This window comes from Lonchura striata, chromosome 3 (assembly GCF_050655825.1).
Source record: "Lonchura striata isolate lonStrDom1 chromosome 3, ASM5065582v1, whole genome shotgun sequence".
NCBI classification, from domain to species: Eukaryota; Metazoa; Chordata; class Aves; order Passeriformes; family Estrildidae; genus Lonchura; species Lonchura striata.
In genome coordinates, this window is record NC_140705.1 from 96,960,983 (window position 1) to 96,988,775 (window position 27,793).

The following is a 27,793-nucleotide window of genomic DNA, read 5'->3' on the forward strand; positions in this document are numbered from 1 at the left end:
GCTCCTTTTCTGTGTTATGGCAGGACATTGAGTCTAGTGAGTTTGGTGCAAATGCGTATGTATCCTGAAGCAGTATGTGAAGACTATTGAAATGCCAAAAGACTTCACTAAGAGAGCTGTGAAAAGTGAAGTCATTACTCTTTTTGTTTAAAGCTTGTTTTTCCTATTAATCCACTATGATAGAAGTGGTCAGTTTAAGTAAAATAGATCAGGTTTCCCTCCTGACTGATACAATTCATATAGTGTTTCTGTAGCTAGACTTTAGCCTTCAGTTAAGCCTCTGCTTGTCTTAGTACGGCTTTTCCGGAAATTTTTTTCCTTCAGAATATATTAAGTGTATATCCTTGTCCATATTCTGTATTTCTGAAAGTCACACGTCAACTTGTTGCTGTCAGCTATGTCAGAGGAAGCATGAAGGTCTTTAATTCTGTGGTCACTTTCTGCCTGCATTTAAGGGGAGTCAGAACGTGACCAGAGGCATTTAATGGTGATATTTTCAGTGGCTTGAAAACTACTACTGCACTTAAATAACAAAGTAATAGAGTGTCATTCCAATTTATGCTCTTAAAAAATTTTGAAATAAATTGAGGTAGATGTGTTTAACTCAAGGCTCTAATGGGATATTTCTAAACAAAGACTTTGGAATATTGAGTTGTTATTAAGTATCGTCTTCAGCATTCTTGAGTGTTAATTTGGGGCTGTTTATTTTAGCAAAAACAGGTTGGTCGCTCACCTGGGGTAAGCAGTATAGAACATCAGCAAGAGATCACTAAATTAAAGGCTGACCTAGAAAAGAAGAGTGTTTTCTATGAAGAGGAACTATCTAAACGTGAAATGATGCATGCTAATGAAATAAAAAGTCTGAAGAAAGAACTGCGGGATGCAGAGAGCCAGCAGCTTGCCCTCAAGAAGGAGATCATGGTTTTGAAAGACAAGTTAGAGAAAACCAGAAGAGAAAAGTGAGTATTCTATGAAATTTACCTTTTCTTAACCCTTTGAAGTCTTCTAGTATTGTTCAAAACACACTGTCACTTCCTTAAGTGTAATGCAGGCTGTTGCATTTTGGCTGAGTTGATACCAGGGTTAAAACCAGTCACCTTTAAAAACAGAACAGAACAAAAACTCCACATCCTTGTACTGAAACAGTTAATTTTGACCCAGGCCTGTTTTATTGGCTGACCATTCCAGGGTATGTAACTTGAGTTACAGACTTGCTGCTCGGGGTGAGGTGACCCCTGAATCTTATGTCGCACTTTAAAACAGTTTTTCGACATTTTTCTTGTATTTGGTATTTTCATCTTTTGATGCAAAACCAATGTGTTAGAGATCAAGTATTGTTTACATTTCTGCCAGCAGAGGAACAGTCACTTAATGTGAGCTGAGGCTAATCCATGCTGGGTTCCAACCAGTGTTAACATCAGTCAGCAGACTACTGTGGGCGTAAGCTGCTTTATCTCTCCTGACATGGTAATTTGTCAGACCTGCTTTTATTTCTTTGACATGGTGGAGCTTATAACCGGCCTTGAGATTGTTCCTTGAGGCATTCATCAATAAAAGCAAGTTTTTCTGTTGGATAGTGTAGTAGTGGGAATAAGTTATAGATTGAACATGCTCATGTTCATTCATAAAAAATTTGGAATGCTTCATAGACACTAATATAGATGAGTTTTTTTGCTGCTGTAGCAAGATGGCAGATGAGTGAAACCATGGAGAAGTCCCTGCTAAGAGCTTAGCCACACCATAGCAAGACTTTTAAATATAAGTGGTAAATTAAATACAGTTTTTTTCCAAAAAGTTTATGCAAATAGAGGTGGAAACACTGCATGTCTGGTAAATTGTATTCAGCAGGGATCACAGATCATACGGCTTAGAATGCAGTGCACAAGCTGTTTCTTCCTAGCATGCAGCTATTCAATGGGCTGGACCTACTAACAGCTCAGGAGTTTGCTGCTGTGTTCTGGGTGGAGAGATGAAACTTGCCTCAACAGCGTGTTTTCATTGTGACATAATTTAATGGTCTCGCTGACCAATGAGTTACAAATGCACAAAAGGCTATTCTGTCTTGTAACATATAAAAGTGATTGTATGGCACTCTTTTAAGTGCAGCAGTGTCTCAGAAGGAGGACTATTAAATAAAGAATCATGAATTGCTTTCTGCAGGTTAAACTGTTTGTAAGGATCATACCTCCAAGCAGTGACCAAATGAAAAACTCCTCCTTTCCCAATTCTGATGTTGTACAGCTGCAGGCATTCTAATGAGATGTCCATTCTAGCTAGTTCATGAACTCTCTTTCAGTCTGGTCTCTCTCTATAAATAAAAAAAGAACTGGGTACAGATCTACAGTGGGTGCTGTCATAGCCATGTGTTTCTGTGTGTGTTTCAAGTGTTTGTGTAAGAGGAGGTTTTAAAGTGTGAGCAGAAATGTGTCACATAACCAATATCCAATTCTTGGCTCCTCGTAGCAAGGGCTGCAGCACCATGTTCAGTCAGGTGTCCAAGCACATGTTCAGTGCTTGGGGATGGCCTGATCTTATCTGTCTTTTGTTAAACAAATCTGCAAAATCTCATGCAAGCATTAGGACTCCACAGAAAGGCAGAAGTCCACTGTTCAAGTTATGCTATTTTTTTGAGTTCTGCAATTTAGAAGGGAAGCTTAAGCATTAGGAATTTAGGAATTGCTGTTGCTAATCAATATTTGGTAGTTTTCCTTAAAAGAACATAGATTTTCTGTTTCTGGTTATCCATATTGGTTTTAGCTTTTGTAGTCTGGCATGAAAAGCTTTTTGTGAGTCTTCCAGTAGAGAAGTGTTGAATGTAAGCACTGAAAAGGAAGCACCTGGAGGCTTTGTGCTGAAATAAGTGGAATTATTTCAACAATAGGCTTGGGGTGGGCGTGGAGTTGAAGTGTGCTTATACAGTTTGGCAAAAATATTTTAGTAGTCTAAAAATAATTTCCAGTGCATATTAAAAAAGCTCTTGGTAAGAGGATGTGATTGTATTACTGTGTAAGATGAGTGAATTACATAGGTTATTCTAAGCAAGGATCAGTAAGAGCTTTGACAAAATCTGTATATCGATTTTTGTGTAACTTGCACGTTGGTGGTTTCTGGTTTGCATTTTTTAAATAGATATTTTTCTTTGTTTCCTTCAATTTTAAGCTTTCTAACTTCTGCTGTTTCCAAAGCAGAAGTCTTCAAGGGAGATTACCTTCCTGTACAAAATGATTGTGTTTTCTGAAGTCTCATGAACTGCATGCTATTAAAGTTGGAAGCAGAGGAGCACAGTATCAGGACAGTGGTCTGTGTAGCACTAAATTCCATTTCTTAGAATTGTCATTAGGAAGTATTTCAGAAGAAGATGCAAGAAACTGTGTAAAATAAATCACATTTGTAGAAACTTCTTTTAGGCCTGTCATTTAATGATGGATTTATAAAGCAGAGAGCTTTATAGAACACCATTTGCTAGTTTTAAATTGTGTGATATAAAGAAGCCTGGGGGCTGGTGTTTGTTTCAGGTCTATTCTTCTTGTTTTCAAAGCAGTAAGATAAAATATTTGGCCTCTTTGTTCAGATGCAATAAGGAGCTGGAGTGACAAAATGATACCACAAAACAGTATTTCACATTGCTTGCATGTGGTTTGCTGCAGTTTTACTGATAAAAGGAAAGCTAGGTTGTGTATATTTTCTTAACTTGTAGAGGAGGCACATAGCTAAATGTTAGATGTGAGAAGTTTGAAGGGAGAGGAGCATGCCAAGCTTCAAAGCAAAAGCATTATTTTCATCTTGCTGCCTGTCCGAGGTACACCTATGGAGTCTGTCACAGTTCTGTTGTTTGCCGAGTTGCTGTTTGGGTGTGATGGATTATACCCACATTCTTCTATTTCAAATTTATCTTCATTTCTGTATTATACTGTAGCAATCTGACTTACTGGGGTAATCGCAATCACCAGCTGAATTAAGAATGTAAAATATAGAAAATCACAAACATGTTGGGCTCTTTCACTAATGCATAGCATCCTTAATCCACTGCCATTTATGGCTGCTTTGAGCCCTAAAGCCTTAAAGGAATAAATTTAAGACACAATACTGAAAAAAATTCCTAAACAAACCCATGAAAGCTGTATAAAAGAAATTCATTAAAAGTTAGTTTGGTCTTCTGTCTCCAAAATCAGATTTGAATCTACGCCTTGAAAACAGGAGCAGGAGCTGTTATTAATTCCTGTGACAGCCAATGCTTTAATCTCTTCCTGTCTTTTCCCTACACTGCTCATCATATGCATGGAATCTGTTGATATAGAAAAGGAGTGGTGGTGAATTTCAAACTTGGCATTTAAACAGTGAGATAGTATGTAACTTTACTAGGATGAAGTGTTATGTTTCAAAGGATGCCTGGCAATGTAGAATTTCACCATAAGTCTGACATGTTGTACTAGATTTCAAAGAGTGGTTGAAGCACTAAATGAATTTCAAATTAAGAGTAGGAAATTCAAAGCAGCATTGCTCTTAGCTGAATTCATTATAACCACTGATATTTCTCATCTTTGGAGAGTGTTCTCTCAATTAGGCAAAGCTGTAGTAGTTTTGCATCTCAGGAAAGAACCAAGAATGTTATTTATGTTTGCATTGTGTAAAATTCTGATCATTATCTAGAAAAAAAAGTTGCAGTGCTCAAGACAAGGTTTCCCCTGGATTTTAATTTTACAGAGTTAACCTTTAATACTGAGCACTTTTCCAAGTCTTTTCAGACTGGACAGTCGTATTTGCTGAGTGGATATTTCCTGTATCTGTGGCATTTATAGTATAGTTATATCAACCTACTGAGGAACTTTCTGTCAGTGAATAGTTGATAAAAAGGTGATACAAGATGCAAGGCTAGTGAATCTGAAAACAGTAGATGCAAGGTGGGAGTTACACGTCTAAAACATTGCTGTGCACCACTTAAAGGAAATTCCATGGGTTTTTTAGCAGAGTGCCTGCAGCTTTGTTTGTTTTCAGGTTCTCACATCCATTGTGCAAGATCAAAGTTATATTAAGCAGAATCAGCCAGGGGTTCTCCACTGGATGACATCCATGGGAGAAGGGAAGGTCTGGGGTGAAACAGCTACCGTGAGACCTTCTCATAAAGAATGGTCCAAACTTGCTGTAGAATATGGTGATATTAGGAATGTGTAAGGTATCCATCCACTTTTTGCTCATAATGAGTATATGATACCTGAATTAACAGTTAACATATGACTTCTGAGCTGTACTAAATTGCCCCAAGACTAGCCCATATATGCTTTTCTCATCAGAGACCCAGGCCCAAGTGCTCTCATTTAGCTTCTATGTGCTCTGGTTTCATGTGTGTTCATTTTTGCCTGTCATTCTGTGTGAAACTTGGAATTATGGAAATGTACGTGTTACAGTAATTATCATGTGAGCTGAGAATGTGCCCTGAGCATTTTACAATGTCCGACACATACTTTGGTCTGCTCATTGTGTGAAGGACACATCTGTAGAATAAAATCTGCGTAAGTGGATTGATAAACACTGGCTTGGTGGAGCTCTGTTAATTCTGTACTGAGGGATTCTGTACTAAATCTAAAATTTAACAGGCTGGCTTGCAATCCTAAAATGGTGGTATATTAAACTGCTTAATTTTAATAGCCTGTGCTATTATCAATGTAGTACTTCCCTTCGACATGTGTGTGCATTGATCTCTTTGTGTTTAAATGAATAATGGGGTGAGTTAGAATAGAAAACTCTCTAATTCTGTTTCACTTTATTTCTTAGCCAAAGTGAAAGAGAGGAATTTGAAACAGAGTTCAAACAAAAGTATGAACGAGAAAAGATTCTGCTGACAGAAGAAAACAAAAAACTTACAAATGAACTTGATAAGGTAAGTGCTGATAAGTTGAGCCCTGAATATACAACTATTGTATGCTATGTGCAGATTGGACAATATGGAGCTGCATTGGTTATTACTAACTCTTAACTGAAAGTAGAAATTGATTTTACACAAAAAATTGGTCATTAATATTAGATTTGAATGGCATATCTATATGCATCTGAACTTGAGAAGGCATGTGCATATATATATATATATATGCATATATGAGTAATATGTGGGAATGGAATTAGATGGTTTTACATTTTGGTAGGATTAATTCAAGACAGCACTGTAAGCCAACAAAAAAAGATTATTTCATTGTATGACCTAAATATAAAAATACATAGTTAATTATGTGATTACTTAGAATATATTTGCATGTCAATCGTTTGAAATACCAGGACCCCTCCTACCCTTTGAGATTAAGTGTTACTTTGAGATACTTAAAAAGTACAAATGATATTAACTGAAGTGTATTGAGCAAGAAATAATTATGATTCGTGCATTTGGATTGTCTCTTTATTGTTCATTTTGACAGGTTATTCAAGTTCATTGTGCATTATTCAAGTCTTGCTAAACTTGTCTATTCCTTTTGTAATGCATTAGTTTTTCTAAAAATATGATGAAAGTACAATATTCTTCAAAGTAAGCATGTTTGCATGTCTGTGCTTAAATTACAGTATATTTTCATACCAGTATAAGACAGACATTATATATGCCTATAGGTAGGTTTAGGCCAAGAAAACTAAGAAAGAGCCTAGTCACTTTGATAGTTTTTCTGCTCTCTCTCTTTCCCCATTGCCTTTGTATTTTTTCTGTCAAATGACATATAATAAGTAGGCATATTTAAATTATACACCCATTTAAATGATAAAAAGGGTGTGGACTTACTCATATTTGGAGTAAAAAGCAAAATAGATTTTAAATTGGCCATTCTTTTATAATTTTGAATTGTTAATATATGTCAGCACTAAAGCTTTCACCTGAGATTTCATTCTCCTAAGCAGGCCTCCCTATAAAGTCTATCTGGTTTCTGATTCCAATTTGACTTTCTGAATAATTACTTAACATAATGAGGGTTTAGGTCCCAATAGGAGCTTGGGTTAGCTGTGACTTTTGTCTTGCAGAATGTGTCTGTATGAATGGCAGCAATTTGAATGAGAGAGGTTAATTGCTAGGTATAACATATTGTATGTAGAGATGTGCATTTAATTTCAATTTCCCTGTCTGCAAGTAAGTCAAATAAAAAAATAAGAGAATGTGAGACACCTGGAGAATCTCAGGACTGTCTCATGCCTGTGTCTGTTCAGTCTCTCTCTCCATGGTTACTAAACAAGGGAGAGGTTCAACAACCTTATCTGAGCCATAACTATTTTTATGCCTTTGCTTTGCTCTTCTAGTGTAGATTTTTCTATACAGAACATTTCACATCTATATGGTGCAAAGCAGAAACCTAAGAGTTTTAGAGGTATTTGGAGACTTAATTCTCAGAAAACTCATTAAATTGATAGAGTAAAAATGTTGTTCAAGTCCTTAAAAGTGGCTTTTCAGTACAGCTAAGGTTATACAAGGAGAGATTCTTATATGAGGTTATATTAGAGGAGATTCTGGTTTTTATCATTATATGGTGTTTATTGTTATGACCAGTACCAATTTCTAAAGCAGATGCAAGGTGTGGGAGAGGGAAACATGTGGTTTTGAGTCTGCACAGAGATGTAGTCACAGTAGTTTATGCTTTAACGTGTTGTTTAAATTCTCCTTCAGCTCACCACCATGTTTGAGAGGCTGAGTATGAATAATCGGCAGCTGGAGGAAGAGATGAGAGACCTGGCTGATAAGAAGGAGTCCGTGGCTCACTGGGAGGCCCAAATCACTGAGATCATTCAGTGGTGAGTGCTCTGCTCTCATGGCATGACAGAAACCCCTCAGGGTGTGGTGGGGCTGGTGCTGAGTTTTTGTCTTTGCACATGGCACTTAGAAGTGCTGAGGTAAAACCTCATACCCGTCTGGGATTCTGCTGGGGTTTTGGCTGAGATTCTAATAATATACAAATCCAGAAAATTGTATTCCTCCTTAAGAGTGAAAGTGTCTCACCAAATAGAGCTTTTCAAAGAGCAGAAGAATCATGGTGATTGGGTGTGGCTTGTGGCTGTGGAAGAATGCTGAAAGGAATCATGTGCTGAGCTCACACCTCGGAGAGGGAGCAAGCCTGGGAAAAGTAGTGGCTGAGTGTTTGTGTCTTGGCATTAATTTCCTTCCTCTGCTTGGCATGTGGCAGAATGAAACAAATACAGTGCCACTTTTATGTGATTTTTTCACAAGGAGATTATTTGAGACTATACCCCTAATCCAGTCAAGTGATGTTTGTAATGGTACTTTTGCGAAATAATGATGTTCTCTTTTTAGAATCTTCTGTCCAATTCTATTGAATTAAAGAGAAGAAAAAAAAGATTGAAATTATTAGGAGAAAAAGATTGTGTATTCTGAGTTTTTCATCTATCTTTATTTTTCCTCTTCATGACTGTTTATCTTCCCTCACCTTTAATGGTCCATTGCAGTGTTTCACATCTACAAAACCAGTTTGCATTCAGACATTTTATTTTACAGATCATCCACTTCTGGGAAGATACACTTCATGATGTACTAGTGTTTTCTGTTACTGATTGATTATTCCCTCCCTGTTTTTCCTGTCTCGTGTTAGTGAAAAAAATCTAATTTGTTGTGTCCAGTCAAAAATGGGAAACATTGCTTTAGAGAAACCTAGTTTGGTATTGTTGTCCAGTTAGTTCAATTTTGTTGTCCAAATATAGAGAAGTTTGGCTTTTCAGTAGTTCCATGTGACTATATAATAAGACATAAGGGCCATCCTCTGGGTTTCCACTGTGTTTTAAACAATGTTTGTTGCATTAAAAGTATGTAATGCTGATCTGTGCTATGAAGTCCAGTTTGTCCCAAGGTATTGTATTTGTAGCAGAAGTTTAAAAATGTAAAGGGCCTACTTTGTGTGTGTTGCTTTTAAATTTTGTCACTCATAACACTGATAGTAGTGAACAACCTGAGTCACAAATTTTTATTTTTTTTTTAATGTAAAAATATAATTGGTTTTTTAAACAACTTTTAATTTCTGGCCAACTGGAAATGTTTATTCAGAAAAAAAATCAAGGTAACAAGTGAGACAAGTCTATAATTTCACATTCCTTATTGCTTTATGATAGTGCTTATCTGTCATATTGCACCTAGGTAATCAAATACAATTTTTCAGATTTACATGTGAAAACACTCATATAACTTGGCAGTTATAGGAAACGACAAATCAGAATTAATTATGGATTGTTCCACTTAATACAATGTAAAAATATACCAACAGCCATTAAGAATGTACCTTCTCCTTTACTTTATGAGAGTGTTTAATATTTTAAGATGTATTACTGATGTGGTTCAGGCAAATGATAAAGCATTTTTCATGTTAGGGATGTCACTGTAAAGGATAAAATATTTTGGGCTTCAGTTATTTATTAGCTCTGAAGATACTTGGTGAAAAAGAACAGGAACATGCAAGACAACTTTCTGAATGACAAGCATAATTTTACTGATCCCTTATGATAACATAATGTCTTCTAAATGGTACAGAACTAAAAATTAAAGAATTATATGAAAAGGAAGAAATAGAAATACTGAGGGCAAACATTAAGGGAATTTTAAGTCTGGATTGGTTCCAGTTTTTCATCACTAAACACATCTCAATTTTCCCTCCATACTTTTCTCTGCTTATGTTAAATTTTTTTCAGCTATGTGAGGCCTTATCTTAGGTCGCATTTTTTCCATGTTATGTTTAGATTTTTCCATGTGTTACCCAGATAATCTGGTCATGTCCATCTGCTGTTCTTAGAATTCAGCACTAGGCCCTTCTCTGGGGAACATGGCTGCTATATGAAGTATTTAAGCATCTATTATAATGATAAATATTTTAAAAGAAAAAACCCACACCTAATTCTGGAGAAAACTAATCTTATTTAATCAGTCACAAGCCTGTGTTTCCCTCAGAAGAATATACAATTCAAGTCTGTACCTGTCCACATCTTCAGTGTGACAATGGAATGCCTTGGAGCTAGCAAAGTAAGGGAGAATTTGTGGGCTCTCTCTTCAAAACTTAACATATTTCTCTCTTTTTTCAAAACTTAACAGATCTCAAAATGCATATTAAAATATCTATTTTGGGTGCATTATTTCTACCTCCTAAAATTTGCCATGTTCTTTTTGTACCATGATCCAGGAATGACAGGAGGCAGTAATAGAATTACTTACTGGGTTTGTAAACAGTTTGCTCAGAGCCTGTAGTAGTGCAAGGGACTTGTTTTAGCCCTTGAACTTGTTTTAGTTTGGAGTAACACAAGCCCAAGAAGTTCCTAAATTCTTTTAAATACTTTGCCATCTAAAGGATACTTCTAAAGAAACTACATTGAATTCACAGTTCAGATGGTTAAGATTTGTGATTTTCTTCATGATTCCTGTGGTCCTTCTAAATTGCTGTTTCTCTCAGATTTTATAACTTGTGAGTAATTTTAATTGCTTATCACATTCCCTTTAGCCTTTCTTTGCTTTCTTACTGTGCTTTATTGTATCTTTAGGATTAATGTATGAAAACCTTTTAATCTTGCTGTTGCTATCTCAAGATACCATAAACAAGGCAATATTTTAATATAAACACTTGTATCAGACTTTGACTGCAAATTCTATTGTGGACTCAACAGACCCTCACGGATCATTCAGCCTTAATGGAGCTATTATATTGACGAGTTTATATTAGCCAAATCACTCATCATTCCTTGACAAGAGTAAGAAATATTGAGGCTTTTATAGTGGGCTATAAATTTTCCTGTGGGAGATGGGAAGGAGATTAATTGCACTGGAGGTTAATGCAGTCACTCGAAAAAGGAATATTTTAAATAGCCGTGGTACCGTATTTCTGTACTGTGCAGAAAGGAGGTCGCTGGGAACCTCAGTAGTAATTCCCAATGTAGTTGGCAGGAATCTTGACTTGGGAGGGATTAATCTAACCTAGTTGTAAAAATCCTAAGCTAGACAACTCAATAAATCCTGTGACTAGTACTCTAGAAGTCTGGTTTTCTTACCACAGGTTGAAAAGCAAACCTACAAAACTCATATCAGATGGATAATTAATTGTGGTTTTGTGTATGTTTATGTAGATGATCTGAATTCTTCCAGTTTTACCTATAGAATGGATGTTAGGCTTAGATTCAGCTGCCCAAAAGCACTCACAATTGTTTACAACAATATTTAATTAATATTTTCCTTATCAGCCAGATTTTTTTGTACTATTGTTAGTTTTATCTTAGTTGATCTCGTTGAAAAATCCCCAACACAGAACCACCACCGAAAGGAAAAAACTAAAAAGTACCAACTACCCCCTCCCAACACTTCTAAACTAAATCAAACCTAAAAATGCCCTGAAATTTGGGTTGGGGTTTTTTGGTTGTTTTAAAATCTGTTTGCCCTCAGGAAAAAAAACTCACACACAAATTGTGAACAAAATATAGAAAATACTCTATGCATCTTCACCTGTTAAAAAGCTCAAAGAATGAAAAATTCTGAAATGTGCTATGTTTGAGGTAAGAATAGTCAGAATTTCATTATCTCCAAAATAGAAATTCTGGAGGGCAGGATGAAATTTCAGGGCTTGGGAGCAGAGGGAAGTGTTAAAAATTTTTAGAGAAGTATTTTTTAAAAACAGATTTTATTGGAGACACCAGGGGAAAAATTAAAAATCAAGTTGGAGCCTTGAGCATACTGATATGACAACAGAAATTTAAAAGCATTAAGAATACAGGAGTCATGACTCTCAGAGTTCCTTGGTGTTTTAAAATCAGGTTAAACAGAGCTTGGTGTAAGACACCAGGGTTTTAAGACCACTTCTGTTGAGCAAAAGTCTTTAGTCCTCTGGGTCCAAGTATTCCAGCAGGAGACCCAAGGAGTTTGAATTCTTGAACATCCTGATAAACACCATACAGGGAGCAACCAGTGAAGGTTTTCATGATGTTGGCTCCAGCCAAAAAGTTAAACTTAACTTTACAGGAATTTGTACCATATTGCTCTTCTTTGCATTAAGGAACTAAACTTTCAAGGGCAATTATATTGAAAACAGAACAGTTAATCCAAATTTTCAGTGAAGAAAGAAGTGACTGAGTGGAACCTGTAGAACTTCTCTTCTTAGCTCTCTTGCTGTGCTTGTCACACCTCTGTCAAAATGAGAACAAGGAGAGCAGGGTTAGTAAGAGTTAATTTGCTGTTTTTGCTCTTTTTTTTATTTTAGTCTTTTAAAGCCTACCAAATGGAACAACACCAGCAAAACAGTAACAAATAAAAAGCTCCAAGAGCTCTTGGGTCCACATAATGTTTAATAACATATGTCATTATTGAAAGGATTTTGCCATCTAGTGGACAACAAAACCACCCGAGTTCCAAATTGTACTGCTTTAATTTGCTTCATCCAGAGCTTGAGGAATTCCCTTGAACTCAGTACAAATATATGTAAAAAATTTCTTTATGTTTTCATTTTCTAGATTTCAGCTTGTCTGTGGAACATCTTTTTGAGGTTTTTGCTTGCATGTGCAGCTTTTCAGCATTTGGAGCCTGTGGGCTCTGTGCACCATAAACCAAATAACTGAAGTGTCTCCTCACCTTCCATCAGGAAGAATCTCTGTGACATCATTAAATTGGATGTAGAAATTGGGCCCTTTATTTTCTGCAAAGATTTTATGTGTCTCTAAAAATAGAGAAAACTAAATGCTGATTCCTAAATCTCTTTCTCTCCTCATACATTAGGAAAACTTACTCTTACCTTGAGAGCCTCACATTCTTTTTATTCCTGTTTAAGCTTTTTTCTCTTTACAGTGTATTTAATTATGTACTTACCCACTACCTCCAAAAAGCATCTTTAGCTACTTCTCACATCCTTTGCCCACTGTTACAGCCTAAGTAGTTTGTGTAGGCTCAGATTATCTTTATCTGGTTGTCAAAATGTGTCATCCAGAATGTCCTGGAAAAAGAAGTTGGTATGCTGCTTCCTTTGAATTCTGATGTACTTGGGAAAAACAGTGATTTATTAATATAAAAGCTCTCACTGACTAATAGTCAGGACATGTAGGGTTTTCCTAGATTTCTCCCCACCTCTTGAACTAAATTATAAGCAAGAGACAAAGAAGAGAAAGCCCAATAAATACTTGTGTTTTCATGTCGGGTGTGAGAAAAGATTTGTGGGAAATGGTTGCTAATTTTGCTGTTGGCTCCTCTATATTACAGTAGTCTGTCTTCCTTAAATAAACCTTAAACTGCACACCCAAAAGTCACCACAACCTGCAGATATTTAGCCCATGGCTTTCATGATGTGGTCTTGCCCTACAGCTGCTGTGGGAAAGCTCTACAGTTCCTCCCTTGCCCATGACAGTTCAGAGTATGTGCTCCCTGTCTTCCTTGCCTCCTGGCAGCTATCTAAAAAACTGTGTTGAAACTTTAATAATTGATGGTAAACATGGAAGCAGCACCATTTCCATGTTCTGTGTGTGTATGAATCCTGTAGTATTAACCAGAAAAACTTACATTGCCTCGTAGGCACGAAGGCGGAATCACTTCCTGGTGGAAGATCACTGCAAGACAAAATTGACCATCTGGGGAACTCTCATCTCCAGTCCAACAGATTTAAGATTAGAGTTACTTTTAAAGATCAGGAAGCAATGATAAGTTAATTCTAATGAAATAGAAAAAAAATATGTTCCTACTTTCCTACATTTTATTTAAAGCTGATTGAGTCTCAGTACTTTTTGCAGATCCTAAATTTTTCAGTGTTTGGTGTTGATAAGACTGAACTGTGATCAAGCTGTGGTGTTGCCCTCCTGGTCTCTGAGGCAGCTCAGGGACTTGCATAAGACCTGGTGTTGAAGAACTGGGATTGCTCTTCTGTGTGCAAAATGAACATTTTTAGAGCCAGGCATGTAAGGAAATGAGGTGGGAGGAATGGTGTTGGGTTTTTTTCTGTTTGTTTGTTTTAGGTTTTTCATAAGTTACTTAGTCTCAGTGAGTTAATTTTTTTAGCAACTTTCTTTTCTATGTTAACACCTGAGGCAAAATGAAGAAAGAACCTTCTGTTGTGATTAATCACAGAAAGTTGTTGTTCTTTCTTTGTAACTGATGATCAAAGAATCTGAAAAACAGGCATGTCTCCTCCGTGTTGTCTTTACACTCAGAAAACATGTCTGGATAGAAAACAAGCTCTGTGGATGAGACAGCCTCTTCTGGCTTATGCTGTTTAATAACATTAAAAGTAGACTCTCCCTGTTTAATTAGCACTTCTTGAAGTTACATCACTGTTTTAACTACTAGTTCTCTTAGTCACTTACTACGGTAAAGTTAGCCACGAGTTCTAATATTATCTGGACAATTGAATTGTTAATTACTGGTTATGAATTTTGTCTTAATTTACTCCCTAAAAATAGGTTGAAATATTTCTTTGTCACAGTCTCAATTTCTGGTAGCTGATAGGTAGTACTTCAATTTTCAGTCTTTGTCTTAGTGATGCATATTGTTTAATGGAACTTCACAAAGCAGCAAAGAATTAGTTCTGTGTGGTTTTCTGTTTGGACTTTTGTTGTTGTTGTTTTTATCCTTATGTTTTATGACTTTTTTTTTTGTATTCTGTATTTATCTGTTTCTGGTTGTTGGTTTGTTGAAGGGACTTCTGTTTTTTCTTTGGTTAAAACACCTTATCTTTTCTTATGTAATTGTTTAGGGTAAGTGATGAAAAAGATGCTCGAGGTTATCTTCAAGCTTTGGCCTCCAAAATGACAGAAGAGCTGGAAGCCCTGAGGAACTCCAGTTTGGGTGCAAGAGCTACAGTAAGACTTTACTTCCATATCTCAGAAGGTTTTTTGTTTGAAAAACCACTGATTTGACAGTTTCAGCTGCAGCAATAATCTATCTGTAGAGTCCATGTTAATTTTCATTTAAGCTTAAGCTTTCCTAGAGCTTCTGAATAACCACATACTGCTTATCAATTCATTAAACACCAATATCTTTATAAGGTGATTTTATCTATGCTATAGTTGAAGCAGCTACTTTGTAATCAGATATTAATTCATTGAAGGAAATAATGCTTTTGTTCATGAAAACCTTCAAGTCTTTCACTTTTGAAGTGTGGCTGTCCTTCGTGACTGTCATCTGAATTGAGACACGTCAAAACCAGATTTCACAAAATCTCTTTGCTTTTGAGATCAGCATAAAACATAAAATTTGTTACTTGAGTTCAAGAGAACTACTACTGCTAATACTGTTCTTAATTTTAGATTATATTGGAATTAATGAACTCATACATTAAGGACATAATAGACTGGGAAATGTAATTGTTGAATGTAGTTACATTCCTCATGTTCAACTTCCTTTCCTCTTACTCTTTCTAATCTAATTTGTTGATTCTTTCCTAGGACATGCCCTGGAAGATGCGGCGCTTTGCAAAGCTGGATATGTCTGCAAGGCTGGAGCTTCAGTCTGCTCTTGATGCTGAAATCCGGGCCAAACAGGCTATTCAAGATGAGCTGAACAAAGTCAAAGCTTCCTGTATCTCTACAGAGTGGTAAGACTGAATTGTTCTCATGCAAATTTACTTTGATACCTCCCAGGAAATGTCATCAAATCATTATTTTATCTGTCTTGTCTGTGGAAATTTGATCATTAACAATACGTCAATTTCCTACACCCAGATGAGAAAAAAACCCAACATCTCTCTTCATTATTTGAACAGCTGAGCACTTACTGGGAAAAGTTGAGATCTTGAAGACTTTCAGAGGGAACATGTTCTCTTTAATAACATGATCTCTCTTAGTTGTGATAACATATCCAAATCCATTGTTTGGGTTTGTGTCTTAGAATTCTTTTCCATTCTGCTGACAGCTGCACTGGGTTAGCTGACTTTAATTATTATTAATTTAATTATTGCATTATTATTATTTAATTGTTGCATATCTATTTGCACAGTAAGAAGTAACAGTGGTTAATGGACTATTATGAATTCTTTTATTCCATCCTCAGACCTCTCACTAGTACCTCACCACCCCCACAACAGAGTTGTGTAATGCCTGAAACAAAAGGGGTTGTTAGGAAGTCATTCTATTTCTAGGTGTCCAGCTTCAGCTCAGAGCACTGCTGTGTTTTGCAGCTTTAGGAAAGCAGTAGGACAGAGCTGAGATTCAAGTGTGTTACCTGTAAAATGGGAACATCTGGCTCACCTATCTTGAATGTTTTTCAGGCCAGGTAATGTAATGACAGGCAGCATTGGAAATTGTATAAGAACAGGAGAACCAGTGTTTGCTTTGACAGGCAAGAATGAGAAATGTGCTGAAATTGCAGAGTAGAGTTACCTCTCAGCTGTGAGTCAGAAAGCACTGGAACAACTAACTGTAAAGGAACTGAGAAAAAAAATAGTTCAACTGAATCTATTACTATCACAGGTACTTAATTAGCAAATAAATTTTAATGAAAACCAGGGCTTTTTCAAACATAAAAATACATACAGTCTTTTTTCTCATTCACAGGATACAAGGTCACACAATTACTTAGAAATTAGAACCTATTTAATAGATAAATGGCTTTTTTTCTGTAAACTAAACAGGTCCCAGTAGATTTATTCTGGTATTTGAGAACATCGGGAACAAGAGTGACTTGTATCTTGGGTTCTCAATACTTACATACATTTTTTGTGCTCTTTTGAAGTAAATTGCAAGAATCTGAGAAGAAGAACATGGAGCTTTTGGCAGACATCGAAAGGCTGAAAAAGGAGACAGAAGAGCTTAGATCAGAAAAGGGTATGGCAACTGATATCCAAGTAAATAGTGTATCACATTGGTGGATGCATCTTATCAATCAAGTGTCACTTTGAAACTAAAATCTGATACCAACATGTGAGCACACTTGTGTGTCAAGATGTACCCACAGGAGTTGCATTTGCACTTCTGAGACTTGTAATATGCCTCAGTTTTGTTGGTACCTTTGAATCAGTAAGGCATTATTTGAGTTGAGACTGCATTGTTTTTATTTGGCCTGTGTATGGTAATTGACTGCCAGAAAACTTAGAATATAGATACATTTCTAACCTTTTCTCTTTTATGATGGGTGAAGGTATTTAGACATCAATACTGATCATAGTGTTATTCATCTCTGAGTGTTTTGGGCCTGTCTACACAGAGAGTAAACAACTGCAGAGGAATTCATAGAATTTCTTTGTTTCTGGGATAGCTCCATTGATAGGCTTTGCAGCCGCATCATGAGTGCTTTGCTGTGGTATTAAGAGGATGTTCTGGGGTTACTGTTGTATCTGTCCAGCACTATTTTGCATTGTTCCTGGGAGAAGAGACTTTTTTGGTAATTCTGCATTGAAAAAAAAAAAAATCATTCAGAGTTGAATAATGATTTGGCTGATTCTTTGCAGTTTATGTAGTAGCTCTAATATTTGTGTCTTATGAGCCACATGGGAAGAAGTATTTTTCAGGCCAAAAGGAATTACCTCATTTTCTGTAGTTCTGTGAATTCCAGAATTTAAATACCCTGGCAACAATTGCTGTATTGGGATGTCAAATATTGTTCAGCTTTTCCAACTTAATGGCTGGTTGGTCAATAAAGTATTAGAGTTTACATTCATCTCTTACATATAGGCTTCCCAGTGCTGACTGACTGGTAAAAATAATTCAAACCTATACAGAACATTAAAAAAAATGGTGCAATTAGCAAATAAGACTTAGGGAATTAATACTCCCTCATCTTGATGCTTAGCACTGATACCAGGATTATGCTTCCTCCAAGTGCTTTGAGAGAAGCTCTTGATAGCATCTCCCTGGAGACAAAAATACTTAGTCGTGTTTAGGTTTCATTTATATGTTCTTGAACTTCCTTAAATATTATGCATGGTTTCTTGACTTCTGAAATACTCCTTTGTGTTAAATATTATTATGAATTTATAATTCATATTTTTTCCAGTGTTTAAAACTTTATTGTTCTGGTGAAATAAACACTTACTCCTTGCTGAAAACAAGCAAGCAAAAAAAGTACTGTTCAGGGAAACATTAGTCATGTTTCGTGACAGAATTATATTGGTAATATTCTACTGCAATTATTCAAATAGTCTGATAGAAATATACCTTAATCTAAATCGTTGCCACCTTTGATTAGGTTTTCCCTTAAAAGAAGAAATATATTGCTGTTTGAATTATGAACTGTATAGAAGATTCAAATGTAGTCAAGGTACAGTGGTAGAGTAACTTGCAGTGTGTGGAAATTGATTTCTAGGAAGGGATTATTTGGATTAGTGCCTAATCCTTTCCTGTTTATAAATATATTCCAGAAATTTAGACAGGTGGGGAAAAGATTGCTGAGAGTATTCCATAAAGGTGGTGGTAGTTTGAAAATTGGTTTTAGGATTTTACTGTGATTTCAGTGTATTTATATTTTAAAGTGGAAAGTGTTCTTTGTAACTTTATTCACTGTGGGTTATATTTAAAACATTTAGGGTGATATGGCTAATTAGAGCAAGACACTGATATTTTTAAAAAGAAATAGGTAACTTTTGATAGCATCATTGTCTTGAGATGCACACAGTCCTGCAGGCTCTGGTCATAATAAATACAATACACGTATGTGCATGCAATGTGTTTCTAGCATTGAGAAGAATAGAGTTTGTACACGTGTGAAGTATAAGCACCCACACAGCAACTTAAATTAGAAAAGAAGAAGAAATAAAAAAATGCCAGTTGGAGCAAGTTAAAGTAGGAGCTGAAGTGTGGCAGTCCCTGCAGCTCCAGGGGACACAGTGTTCCCACTCGCTGGCCGAGCATCGCTTTGATGTGTGGTGTGACAGAAATATCTGAAGCTGCACCCAGGAATGTGCAACTGCTGGGCACTCAGCAGGGAGAGGTGGCAGGCAGGCACAGAGCATGGCTCAAGGAACACATCTTATTTGGAAATGCTGTGGTTTTGTTGGCTCCAACTGTCCTGCCACACTGGGACATCCCACATGTCACCACAGCAGGGGTGGCACCTGATGCATTAGTGTGTGGTGCAAATGGACACAAGCACCTTAGAAACCAGTGCCCTCTGCATAACAGGCATGGACACAGAGCGTGTTTCCACATGGAGCTCACACCAGACACATCCTAGCTTGGGAAAGGTTGATTAAACATGTGCTTGTCCATTAGACAATCATTTACTCTGGAAAATAAACCATATGTGCAGCTTATTTCAAAATGTGTAGGTGTTTCAGGTGAACACTCAAAATTCTGATTCAGCAAGGCAAAGGTCCTCCATGAGAAGGTCATATTTTCTGTAGCTTATAAACCTGCTGCTGTTTTCTAGGTGTAAAGCACCAAGACTCACAGAATTCTTTCTTGGCATTTTTGAATGCGCCTACCTCTGCTCTGGATCAATTTGAAGTAAGTGCACAGCTATTCTAACTGTTAGTCAGTGGAACTGCTGTTGTGTGCAGATTCTGTGCATATTTGCTGAGTGTTTGCTCCTGCATTTTAATTGTATTGCACCAATAATTTGTGTATAATAATTATTTATCGTTTACAGTGCTGGCTATCTTCTCTTGTATGCTTGTAATCACAGTGAATTCTGTCTCAAACCTTGAATTCAGAAATTTGCCTGATTTTTCAATGAACGTGAAAAGCATAGTTGTTCAATAGCTTTTCTTTGTATTCAGAAAAATACAATGTAGTAATGTAAGTAATGAAGGCAGTGGTTTGGTAAAAACAAGAAAATACAAAATCATCCTTGATTGTATCCCATTAAGTCATTAGTGCTGTTTATTAGGTTGTTTTCATCATCTGTTCATTTTACACAGATCTGTAGAATTCAGATATTACTATTCATTTCCTCTCCACAGATCCTTTTTTTAAAAAAATGAATCTGTTTAATACCTTTGTCACTTCTAGACAAAAGACCAGAATAGGTAGAAAGCCTGGCAGGAAAAAATTGAAACAATACTATAGATTTATTGTCTTCTTTTCTAATCAACAGTAAGCAAAGCATTGTCTTTCTTTTAAAAGAACAGCTGAGGTGAAATATTGGTCAAACTGAATTCAGAGGATACAAGGCACCACCTTTACAGCTAGACATTAACCTAAAGTTTGCCTGTTTTTTCCTGATGCAAATACAGTGTCATCACATTTAGCTATGAAAGAGCATAATCCGTGCTGTTACTGATGTCCCAAAATTCTCTTTCTTTTCATTATGTATTCACTAATTAATTGTTCTCTCTTGAAGTCCTCACAATTAACATAGTTTTTAAATTTCCTTTTTAATAATTTATCATATAAATAATTTCAGTATAAGAATCTTGTTGAGAGTATAGCAATAATACTTTATTGAGTAAACACTGAAAAAGTACTGGTTTCTTTACAGATAATACATTAATTAATTGTCTATGAAAGGCAATTAATGAAAACTTACTGAGGTAACTATTACTGCCACTGGTTATTTACAGTTCTTTATTTTTGCACTTTTATTTATATTGAACGGTTTTCTTCATCCTTTTCTTTCTCTCTCTCTCTTTTTTTTTACTGCTGTGTTCATTAAAATAGGATTCCTTTTCCTCCTCTTCATCCTCATTGATTGATTTTATGGATGACGTAAGTCTGACTTTCGACCCAGTAAATCCCTCAATAACAGATCAGTTGATTGATTTGGAATATTCAAACATTAATGCAGTCAACTTAAAAAAATCTGCAAGTGCAGTGGAGAACAAAGTATTTCTGTAATAGCACTCTTACACCTATTTATATAGATAGGTGTTTTGTTATGAAATAAATGCTTTTCTTTAGGTGCAGATGAAGAATTCCTAATTGGAAACAGTTTTTCTGATGGGGAAAAGCTGCTTTTAGGCCTTGTCTATTAATATGGCCTGTGAAAAACAGTTCCAAAATCATCAGCATATTTATGTATTTAATTCCTTCATATTATTCCTTTATAATGAGTTGTTTCCATAAGTTTTCTAATCACATCTCTTAAAAAGTTTCCCTTGCATACAGTTAATTTCTGTGTGCTCAAATAAAATATTTTCTCTTTTTTAGCCTGCATTGTGCGAAGTCATTTTCATTATGACTGAAGTGAACTTACTACATTTTACTGCCATTTGAAATGCAGGTTTTCTATTAGGACTTTTAAATATTTAAATATTTAAACTATTTAAATATTCCCACTTAATAATTGCATACTTAGGGAATTGAGTTAAAAGCTGAAAATTGACTGCATTCTATTTCTTCCAAACTGAAGTAGTAGGCCCATAAAAGTAATTATTAATAAAATTTTTGAAATCCAGGTGTATAGAGCCCCATTCCATTACAGCTCTGTAGGAATAATTGTGTATGTGTGTGTGTCTGTGCTCGTAGATGTGTTTATACATATTATACATTCATACATTCACACATATTTATACATGTGTTTAACACAGTGTAATCCTATTGGCATTGAAATTAGATAAAGTTAATATTGCTTGAGAAATGTCTGCTGTGAAGGGTGTAGCAAAGAGGATGAGGTATATGAGCCTTTTCTGCTGCTTTCATCTCCTTTTACATACTCTGAAAAAAATGCTTTTCTTCTGGATGCTTTTTCTTTGTAAATCAGGTTTATACCCCAGACAAAATGTGAAGGTTCATCTGTGATGTCATAGTAGAAAGCACTTCCATGCTTTTTTATATAGCATACAGAAAGCTTCTGGCTTCCTGATAGTGTTGGAATTTTCTTACACACAAACACACAAAGAGCAAAATAAGGTACAGTTTCCTGTCATGTAAATCCACAAAAAACAAATAATATTTATATTCTTTATGTGGATTAAAGAAAACATGTTCTGTGTTACCTGAGTATTAGGAACACTTCATTTGTATCAGCAGGTTCTTGAAAGAAATTTATCTTCAAAAGTATCTAAAACACTCCCCTGAAACCTATTAAAAGAGAAATAAAGGACATATGTGGCAGTTGCTGATAATGTTCTATTTTGCAAGGAGAGGCTTAGGACATGGATATTTTCCTTGTTGCTCTCTATTACTTGTGAAGGACTTCAGTACTTTATTCCGTATTTATTGCTGGTTATTGTGGGGTTTTTTTGTTTTGTTTTGGGGTTTTTTTGTTTGTTTGTTTGTTTGTTTTTTGAGAAGGCAGCATTTTTTTTTCCACAAGCATTTTCACTGTTTTTTTTTCTTTATGCAAGTGAGTAATTTTCAACTGCTGGCATACATCCTTTCATAGCAATTCTTCTTGATTGGTCCACCCAGATCAGATCTTTGTAGACCTTGTAGTCTTGGGTAAAGGTTCAGGTACTAATATTTATATTGTTTGCCTGTGCTGTGTTTAGCTTCCTGCACATGGAGTCAAACTTCCTCTGTTCCATCTTCAATTAGAGTCCAACAGGAGTGGTTTTTTCTCAGTTGCACTGGGCAAAGATCATCTCTGGGCTGTACGGGCCAGGGGCTCATGTCTCTAACACCAAGGCAGAATTCTGTCTCATCTGACAAAACTGCAGAAAAAGAAGAGTTGGCTGCTCAGAGATGGGAAGAGCACCTTGCAGAGAAATACAAGACATTCTGTCTTTGTTTGAAAGAGAGAAAGCTGTTATCTGTGTTAGTAGATGAAAAGTAATGTCATTCAGTTGTGCTGTGAAAGCCAGTTCTGCATCTTTGATTTATTGGACAATCACTTGATTCATTCATAGCATAATTCATAGTCTGAATTATCTAAATGCATGGTTATTTATGATTTAGCTCATTGAGTTGGTTTAGTATCAATACATTAGATGGACTTAAATTAAAATAAGGCTATTAAATCTCCCTGCCCACTGGATGTGACCTCCATTCCCTTCCCAATGACTCTTATTGGCAGTGGTTACCTTGAAGGGCAGTGTTTCTTGCAGCATCTCCAGAAGAATTAACTTCTCACTTAAACCTGAGAGATGTGAGGGTTCATTGGGGTCTTTGTGTTAAGACCAAGGAAGGATTAGAAGTCCTCAGGTCGGGCTCATGCAGTGCTGAAATATTGCATGGGGTTCAGGAAAGCCTCTCTTGTAACCAAGATCCCCAAGTAAATATTTCTGTTGGCCTGGATTGTTTCTTCAGATTCTGTGCCTCATTAAGGAAGTGTGTGTAAAATAACGTGCAGATGCAGTGGCAAGGCATTCCTTGCAGGATCTCTGAAGTCTGTTCAGCACACAGATGTGCACACTGCACTGGGTTTCCTAGGGTGGGTATGTCTTGTGTGTCTGCCATCCAAATAACATAACTATTTATAGCACTCTCTGAATGACTGGAGTTAATTCTAATTTTTCCAATGAGGAAAACAGTAGTTTTGCAATTTCTGCTGGTGAGAAATAAAAATAGATGTCTTGCTGCTTCTGTAGCCTGCAGATGCTGAGGAGAAAGTGATAGCTCACTATTCAGATGAGCAGCACTCACTGTTGGTTCCTGCCTTAAAAAGATGCCAGGTCAGGTTGGCAGAACTAATGCCTAAATCCTCATAGCTGTGTCAGCCCACACATTCAGAAACAATCCTGGGATGTCCTCTGCACACAGGGCAGTAGGAGTGTGTTTGCAGTCTCTGAATTCCAATCTTGGTGCAGAGGGAGATGACCCCCAGTGACTTCAGGAAGACTAAACCCTGCTGCTGTTTCTCCTGTGTGTTGCAGGCTGTCTCAGTAATGCTGTCTAGGTGTTAAGTCTCCTGTGTTCACCAGAAGTGTCTGACAATGGAAATGTTGGGTTTTGTTTCTTTGCCAGGTGGATCTTTATGTATCTCAGTAGCTGTGAGAAGCAGTCAACTTGTTTCCTTTAAGAGTGAATTTGTGATTATTTCACAGCAATAAAATGGAATCCCATTTTCCCTTGACAAAATTATTTTTCCCACATGCTGAACAATACTATTTTTTGCCCTGTTGCTAACACATTAGGAATTAGAAATACATTTCTTAAGTCCTTCTGCAGTCTGTCCTCACATGCAGTCCCCATGGGCTTTGGCTAGACTAAACAAATCTGAACTCTGCAAGTATCCACAGAATAATAAATGATGTTTTGAATTCTTACTATTGAACTGAATAAGTCATAGTGGTATGTCATGAGAGCCTTGACCTTACCTGCACATTCATAATTAAGTTGAACAAATCTGGTTAATGATGATACTTTAAATTGAACATATTGTGCCTCCAATAGATGACTTTATTCATCTTGTTCAGGCACAGAGATGCCAACTGCAAATTAATGGTGCAGTGTAGTCTGCAGTTCTACTGCTATAGTCCAGTGTAAGACTGTTGACTTGGAATAGCTGTTCCTTTTTTTTTTTTTTGATGTTTCTTCCTTCTTGTTGGCCCAGAATAGCTTGTTTTTAAAATAGTTGTAACAGTGAACACGCCTGTGTGTGTCTAAGCACTACTTCTGGAGATAGAGTGAGCAATTCTGAGGTGCTGTATGTGTCACTGTTTGGTTTTGTAACATATTCTCCTCCTTTCTTTGTTAAAGCGCTCTCCTTCCTGTATTCCAGCTAACAAAGGCAGACGTGTAAGAGGCTGTCTTACTCTATGTGGCCCTTTATTTTTTGCCTGTTGTGTCCATGCCTATGTTTAATGTGTGGATTGTGTATTTACCTTACTGCATGTCTTGTGCTGCTGCTGCTGCTCTTTGCTGCTGCTGCTGCTGTGCTTTTTGTTGTTTTACAGCCGTGGGCTCAGAGCTTTTTGGATTATTTCATTTGGCAATCCTATGAGCAGAATTTCACAGTAACTGGAGAAGATGTTTTGGGTGCTTTCTCCTTTCAGTGAACCCCATGAGCAGAATATCTCTGAAACTGGAGAAGGTGCTTTGGGTACTTTCTGTTTTTAATGTGAAAGTTCTATGTGGATACTGATCAGGCAGATGCAGGTTGGGAAGATGAGCAAACATCAAATGAGGGTCTGTTTGTTTCCTTGCCCTTAGCAGAGGGCATGTGTTAAGTCATGGGAATTGCCCATAGAAAGGCAGTTTGGCATCTGGGAGGAACATCACAGCAAATGATAGAAAATATCACAGTACCAAGATAAATAAACATGAAGTGGGGAATTGAGCAAATGGAGCATCAAGGAGGATAGGAAAAATTAATACAAATTAAACAGAGATGGTTGTGTTGTAGCTGGTTAAGCTGGAAGTTCTATGGTGTTTCAAAAATCAAGGTGGGTTTTTAAGCACTTGTTTACATGTGTTATCAAAACAGACTCAGTGAGGATGAATTTCTACCAGTTATGCTATGTCCATTTTAATCTCATACTGCCACTTCTGTTTCTTTTATACAGATATGATGGAAGGAATAAGTAAGCATACACAGCATTTCTGTTGAATGCTCAGTAAAGAAGCAGTAAGAGTTCTAATGCTCTAATTACCCAAGAGCTCTAATAATCTCCTTACCCATGCAGTTCAAAGCACACTGCTGAGTCTCTCAGGCAAGCTTACAGTAACTGGTTGTTTTTGTTGGTGGTGCCTCCAGGTCAGAAGTTCTCTCTCCTCCAGATGTGTTATACACTGGCCAGCTTTGGCTCAGACATGCAGAGTCCTGTGGAAGACAGCAAAGCTCTTGCAGTTTCGTAGTGCTTTGGGTAATCCAGTGGATTATTTTAAAACCAGTGTGAAAAGTGGTCTTGCTAAACTGTTGACCATAGTTGAGTCAGGTTGCTTTTGTACTTGGTTCTTCTCATTAAAGCTGGGACCCCAAGATCACTGCAGCAGTACAGCTTAAGGCCCTTGTTTCTGCATTGAAGGTGGTGATTAAATTCTGTTCTGCAGTGGTGGATCAGGTTCTGTGTATTTTGTGGGCTTTTTATGTTTGTAAGTAGAGTGAAAATGCATTTGTTACTGTTTCAGCAGTTGTCTTCAACCACAAAGACTTTGTAGCACATTCCAGGAAGGTTCAATCACTGATATCAGGCTTGTACTACATTTTTTCATAGACACCATGAATATTCTTTGGTATTCAGATGCTGCTTTGAAAGGGAAAGCCCTTGAAGTGTCTGGAAATATTTATGAAATGATAGATGAGATCTCTTGAGTTTAACTTGTAGAAAAAAGGGAGTGTCTGTTTCTTGCTATGAAAAAAATTGCCCGTAGTTACTCATTTGGCTTATTTTTTAGTGACATTTTTAAGGAAGAGGTAGAATTGTTGAAGGTTAAACAGTCTTTGTGTGGACTCCAAGTTTTCACATGTTTAGACTGGATTAAAAAGAAGTTCAAAATAATTGAAACAGGTTGGATTTGAGGATTTACTACTTAAGGCATCGGTGTTTCTAATACTGGGTAAAGCTTTCAATTACTATTTGCTTCTGATAAATCTGAGCACAAAATGTTTGCTTTACTGCTACTTTTTTGCCTCAATGCTTGAAACACATGATCTGTGTGTAGTTAACAGGTGTATCCCAGCGTGTGAATTTCCCATTTTCATTTCAGAAATGCTTGCAGGCATGTTAATATGCTTAAATTGATTAAGCTGATGAGCATTCTCCACCAGATAATTTTTTTGGAAGAGTATGGTAAAATTAGAAGCCATCAAACTTAACTCACTATTTAAATTAAAAAAAAAATATAACTAGCAACTGCACCTGTTTGCTACCATGACTGAGCTCCTGAAGAACAAGACTGTATGTGCATGTATAAAATTGGCTTGGCAATATAATTGATTCCCAAAAAGCAGTAAAGCTTATGGAATTCTTGGTATTGTCAGTGGCAAATGAGATGAGAAACACTGAAATGTTCAAATGCTTTCTGTAAGCATGGCTGCATATTTTAGTTTGTCTGCAAGCTAGGCAAATCCTTGGCAATGGAGAACTGATGATAGCATTGCTCCAGAAAAACAAGGCATGCCATGCAGCCTTCTGGAGGCCTGCAGCTTTTGCTTTTATTATTAGTGGAAAAAAGCATTTTCACTTTTTTTTTTTTTTTTTTTCCCTAACATAATTTTGCATAGGAAACTTTGCAGAGATGTCTTGTTTTCATGGAAGAATCCTGCCTTCTCTGATTTTTTCAGTTTTACTAACAAAAGATGACTCGTTACCAAAGATGCCTTTTTGTACTTAAGTGCCTTGTTCAGTGTAGCTCTGTGTTGGGTTTAGTTTCATTCTATATATCAAGGACTAAGAAAACATTTCCCAGAAAATCTGTGTTCCTGGTAAGGATGTTTCTTTAGCTCACATGGGGTGCAAAACCCCCTCAGTTCTCTGTGAATATAGTTATCAGGATATACACTGCTCTGCCTTTTGTCCTTGTTTTCTCCTGAATATGTTTGCAGGAATTTACATGGGCTATGTGGAAATTCACTTCTAAGAAATCCCTGCTACCAGTGGGCAAAACTCAGTAGCATTTAGAAAATATTCACCCTTGAAAAATGCTGAATTCCAAATGTCTTCAAGTGGTTATCAGGGCCCTGAACCAGCAGCTCTTTTGCATGTGCTCACCTCTCAGCAGAAGCCTTGGTGTGTTTACATGCAACAATTTTCATTCCATTTTGTTGCTTTTAATTAGGAAGTTGCTTAAAACTGAATTTTTATCCTCTCAGTTCTCTCTTAGGAATTCTACTGCTCCCATATCTTATTTTGGTAAGAGTTGAGAATTCTTTTTTAATGATGGCTTAGATTTATTTCTTTGGTTGTTTTTTTTTTTTTTTTGTCTCTTGACTTGTTCTCCTAGATTGATTCAGTTGAGAATTTTACTCTGTCTAATACTCCATCACGGGATGAAGATAGCAAGTCTCACCTCCATTCAAGATCAAGGTCTCCTTCTACAGCTAGTGAGATCGAACCAATTGAGGTACTTCAGTGTTGAAAGATATTTGTCGTCTTTTTTTTTTTTTTTTTTTTTTTAGGAG

At 36.5% G+C, this 27,793-nt stretch overlaps 1 protein-coding gene across 12 annotated transcripts in view; it reads left to right on the forward strand.

Annotated features, from left to right (window-relative positions):
- Positions 1-27,793, forward strand: part of CDC42BPA (CDC42 binding protein kinase alpha) — a 181,289-nt gene that overhangs the window by 119,897 nt on the left and 33,599 nt on the right. For 6 of the 12 annotated variants that reach the window (XM_085575882.1, XM_031504271.3, XM_085575883.1 and 3 more), the window contains 10 exons: positions 712-959; positions 5,773-5,878; positions 7,634-7,758; positions 14,673-14,778; positions 15,364-15,512; positions 16,649-16,740; positions 19,280-19,356; positions 20,509-20,556; positions 24,430-24,468; positions 27,616-27,735. In XM_085575882.1, the coding sequence (XP_085432008.1) occupies positions 712-959; positions 5,773-5,878; positions 7,634-7,758; positions 14,673-14,778; positions 15,364-15,512; positions 16,649-16,740; positions 19,280-19,356; positions 20,509-20,556; positions 24,430-24,468; positions 27,616-27,735 (1,110 nt within the window). The remainder of the gene's footprint in view (positions 1-711; positions 960-5,772; positions 5,879-7,633; positions 7,759-14,672; positions 14,779-15,363; positions 15,513-16,648; positions 16,741-19,279; positions 19,357-20,508; positions 20,557-24,429; positions 24,469-27,615; positions 27,736-27,793) is intronic. The other 6 variants (XM_021537008.4, XM_085575879.1, XM_085575887.1 and 3 more) reach the window with 4 other exon arrangements.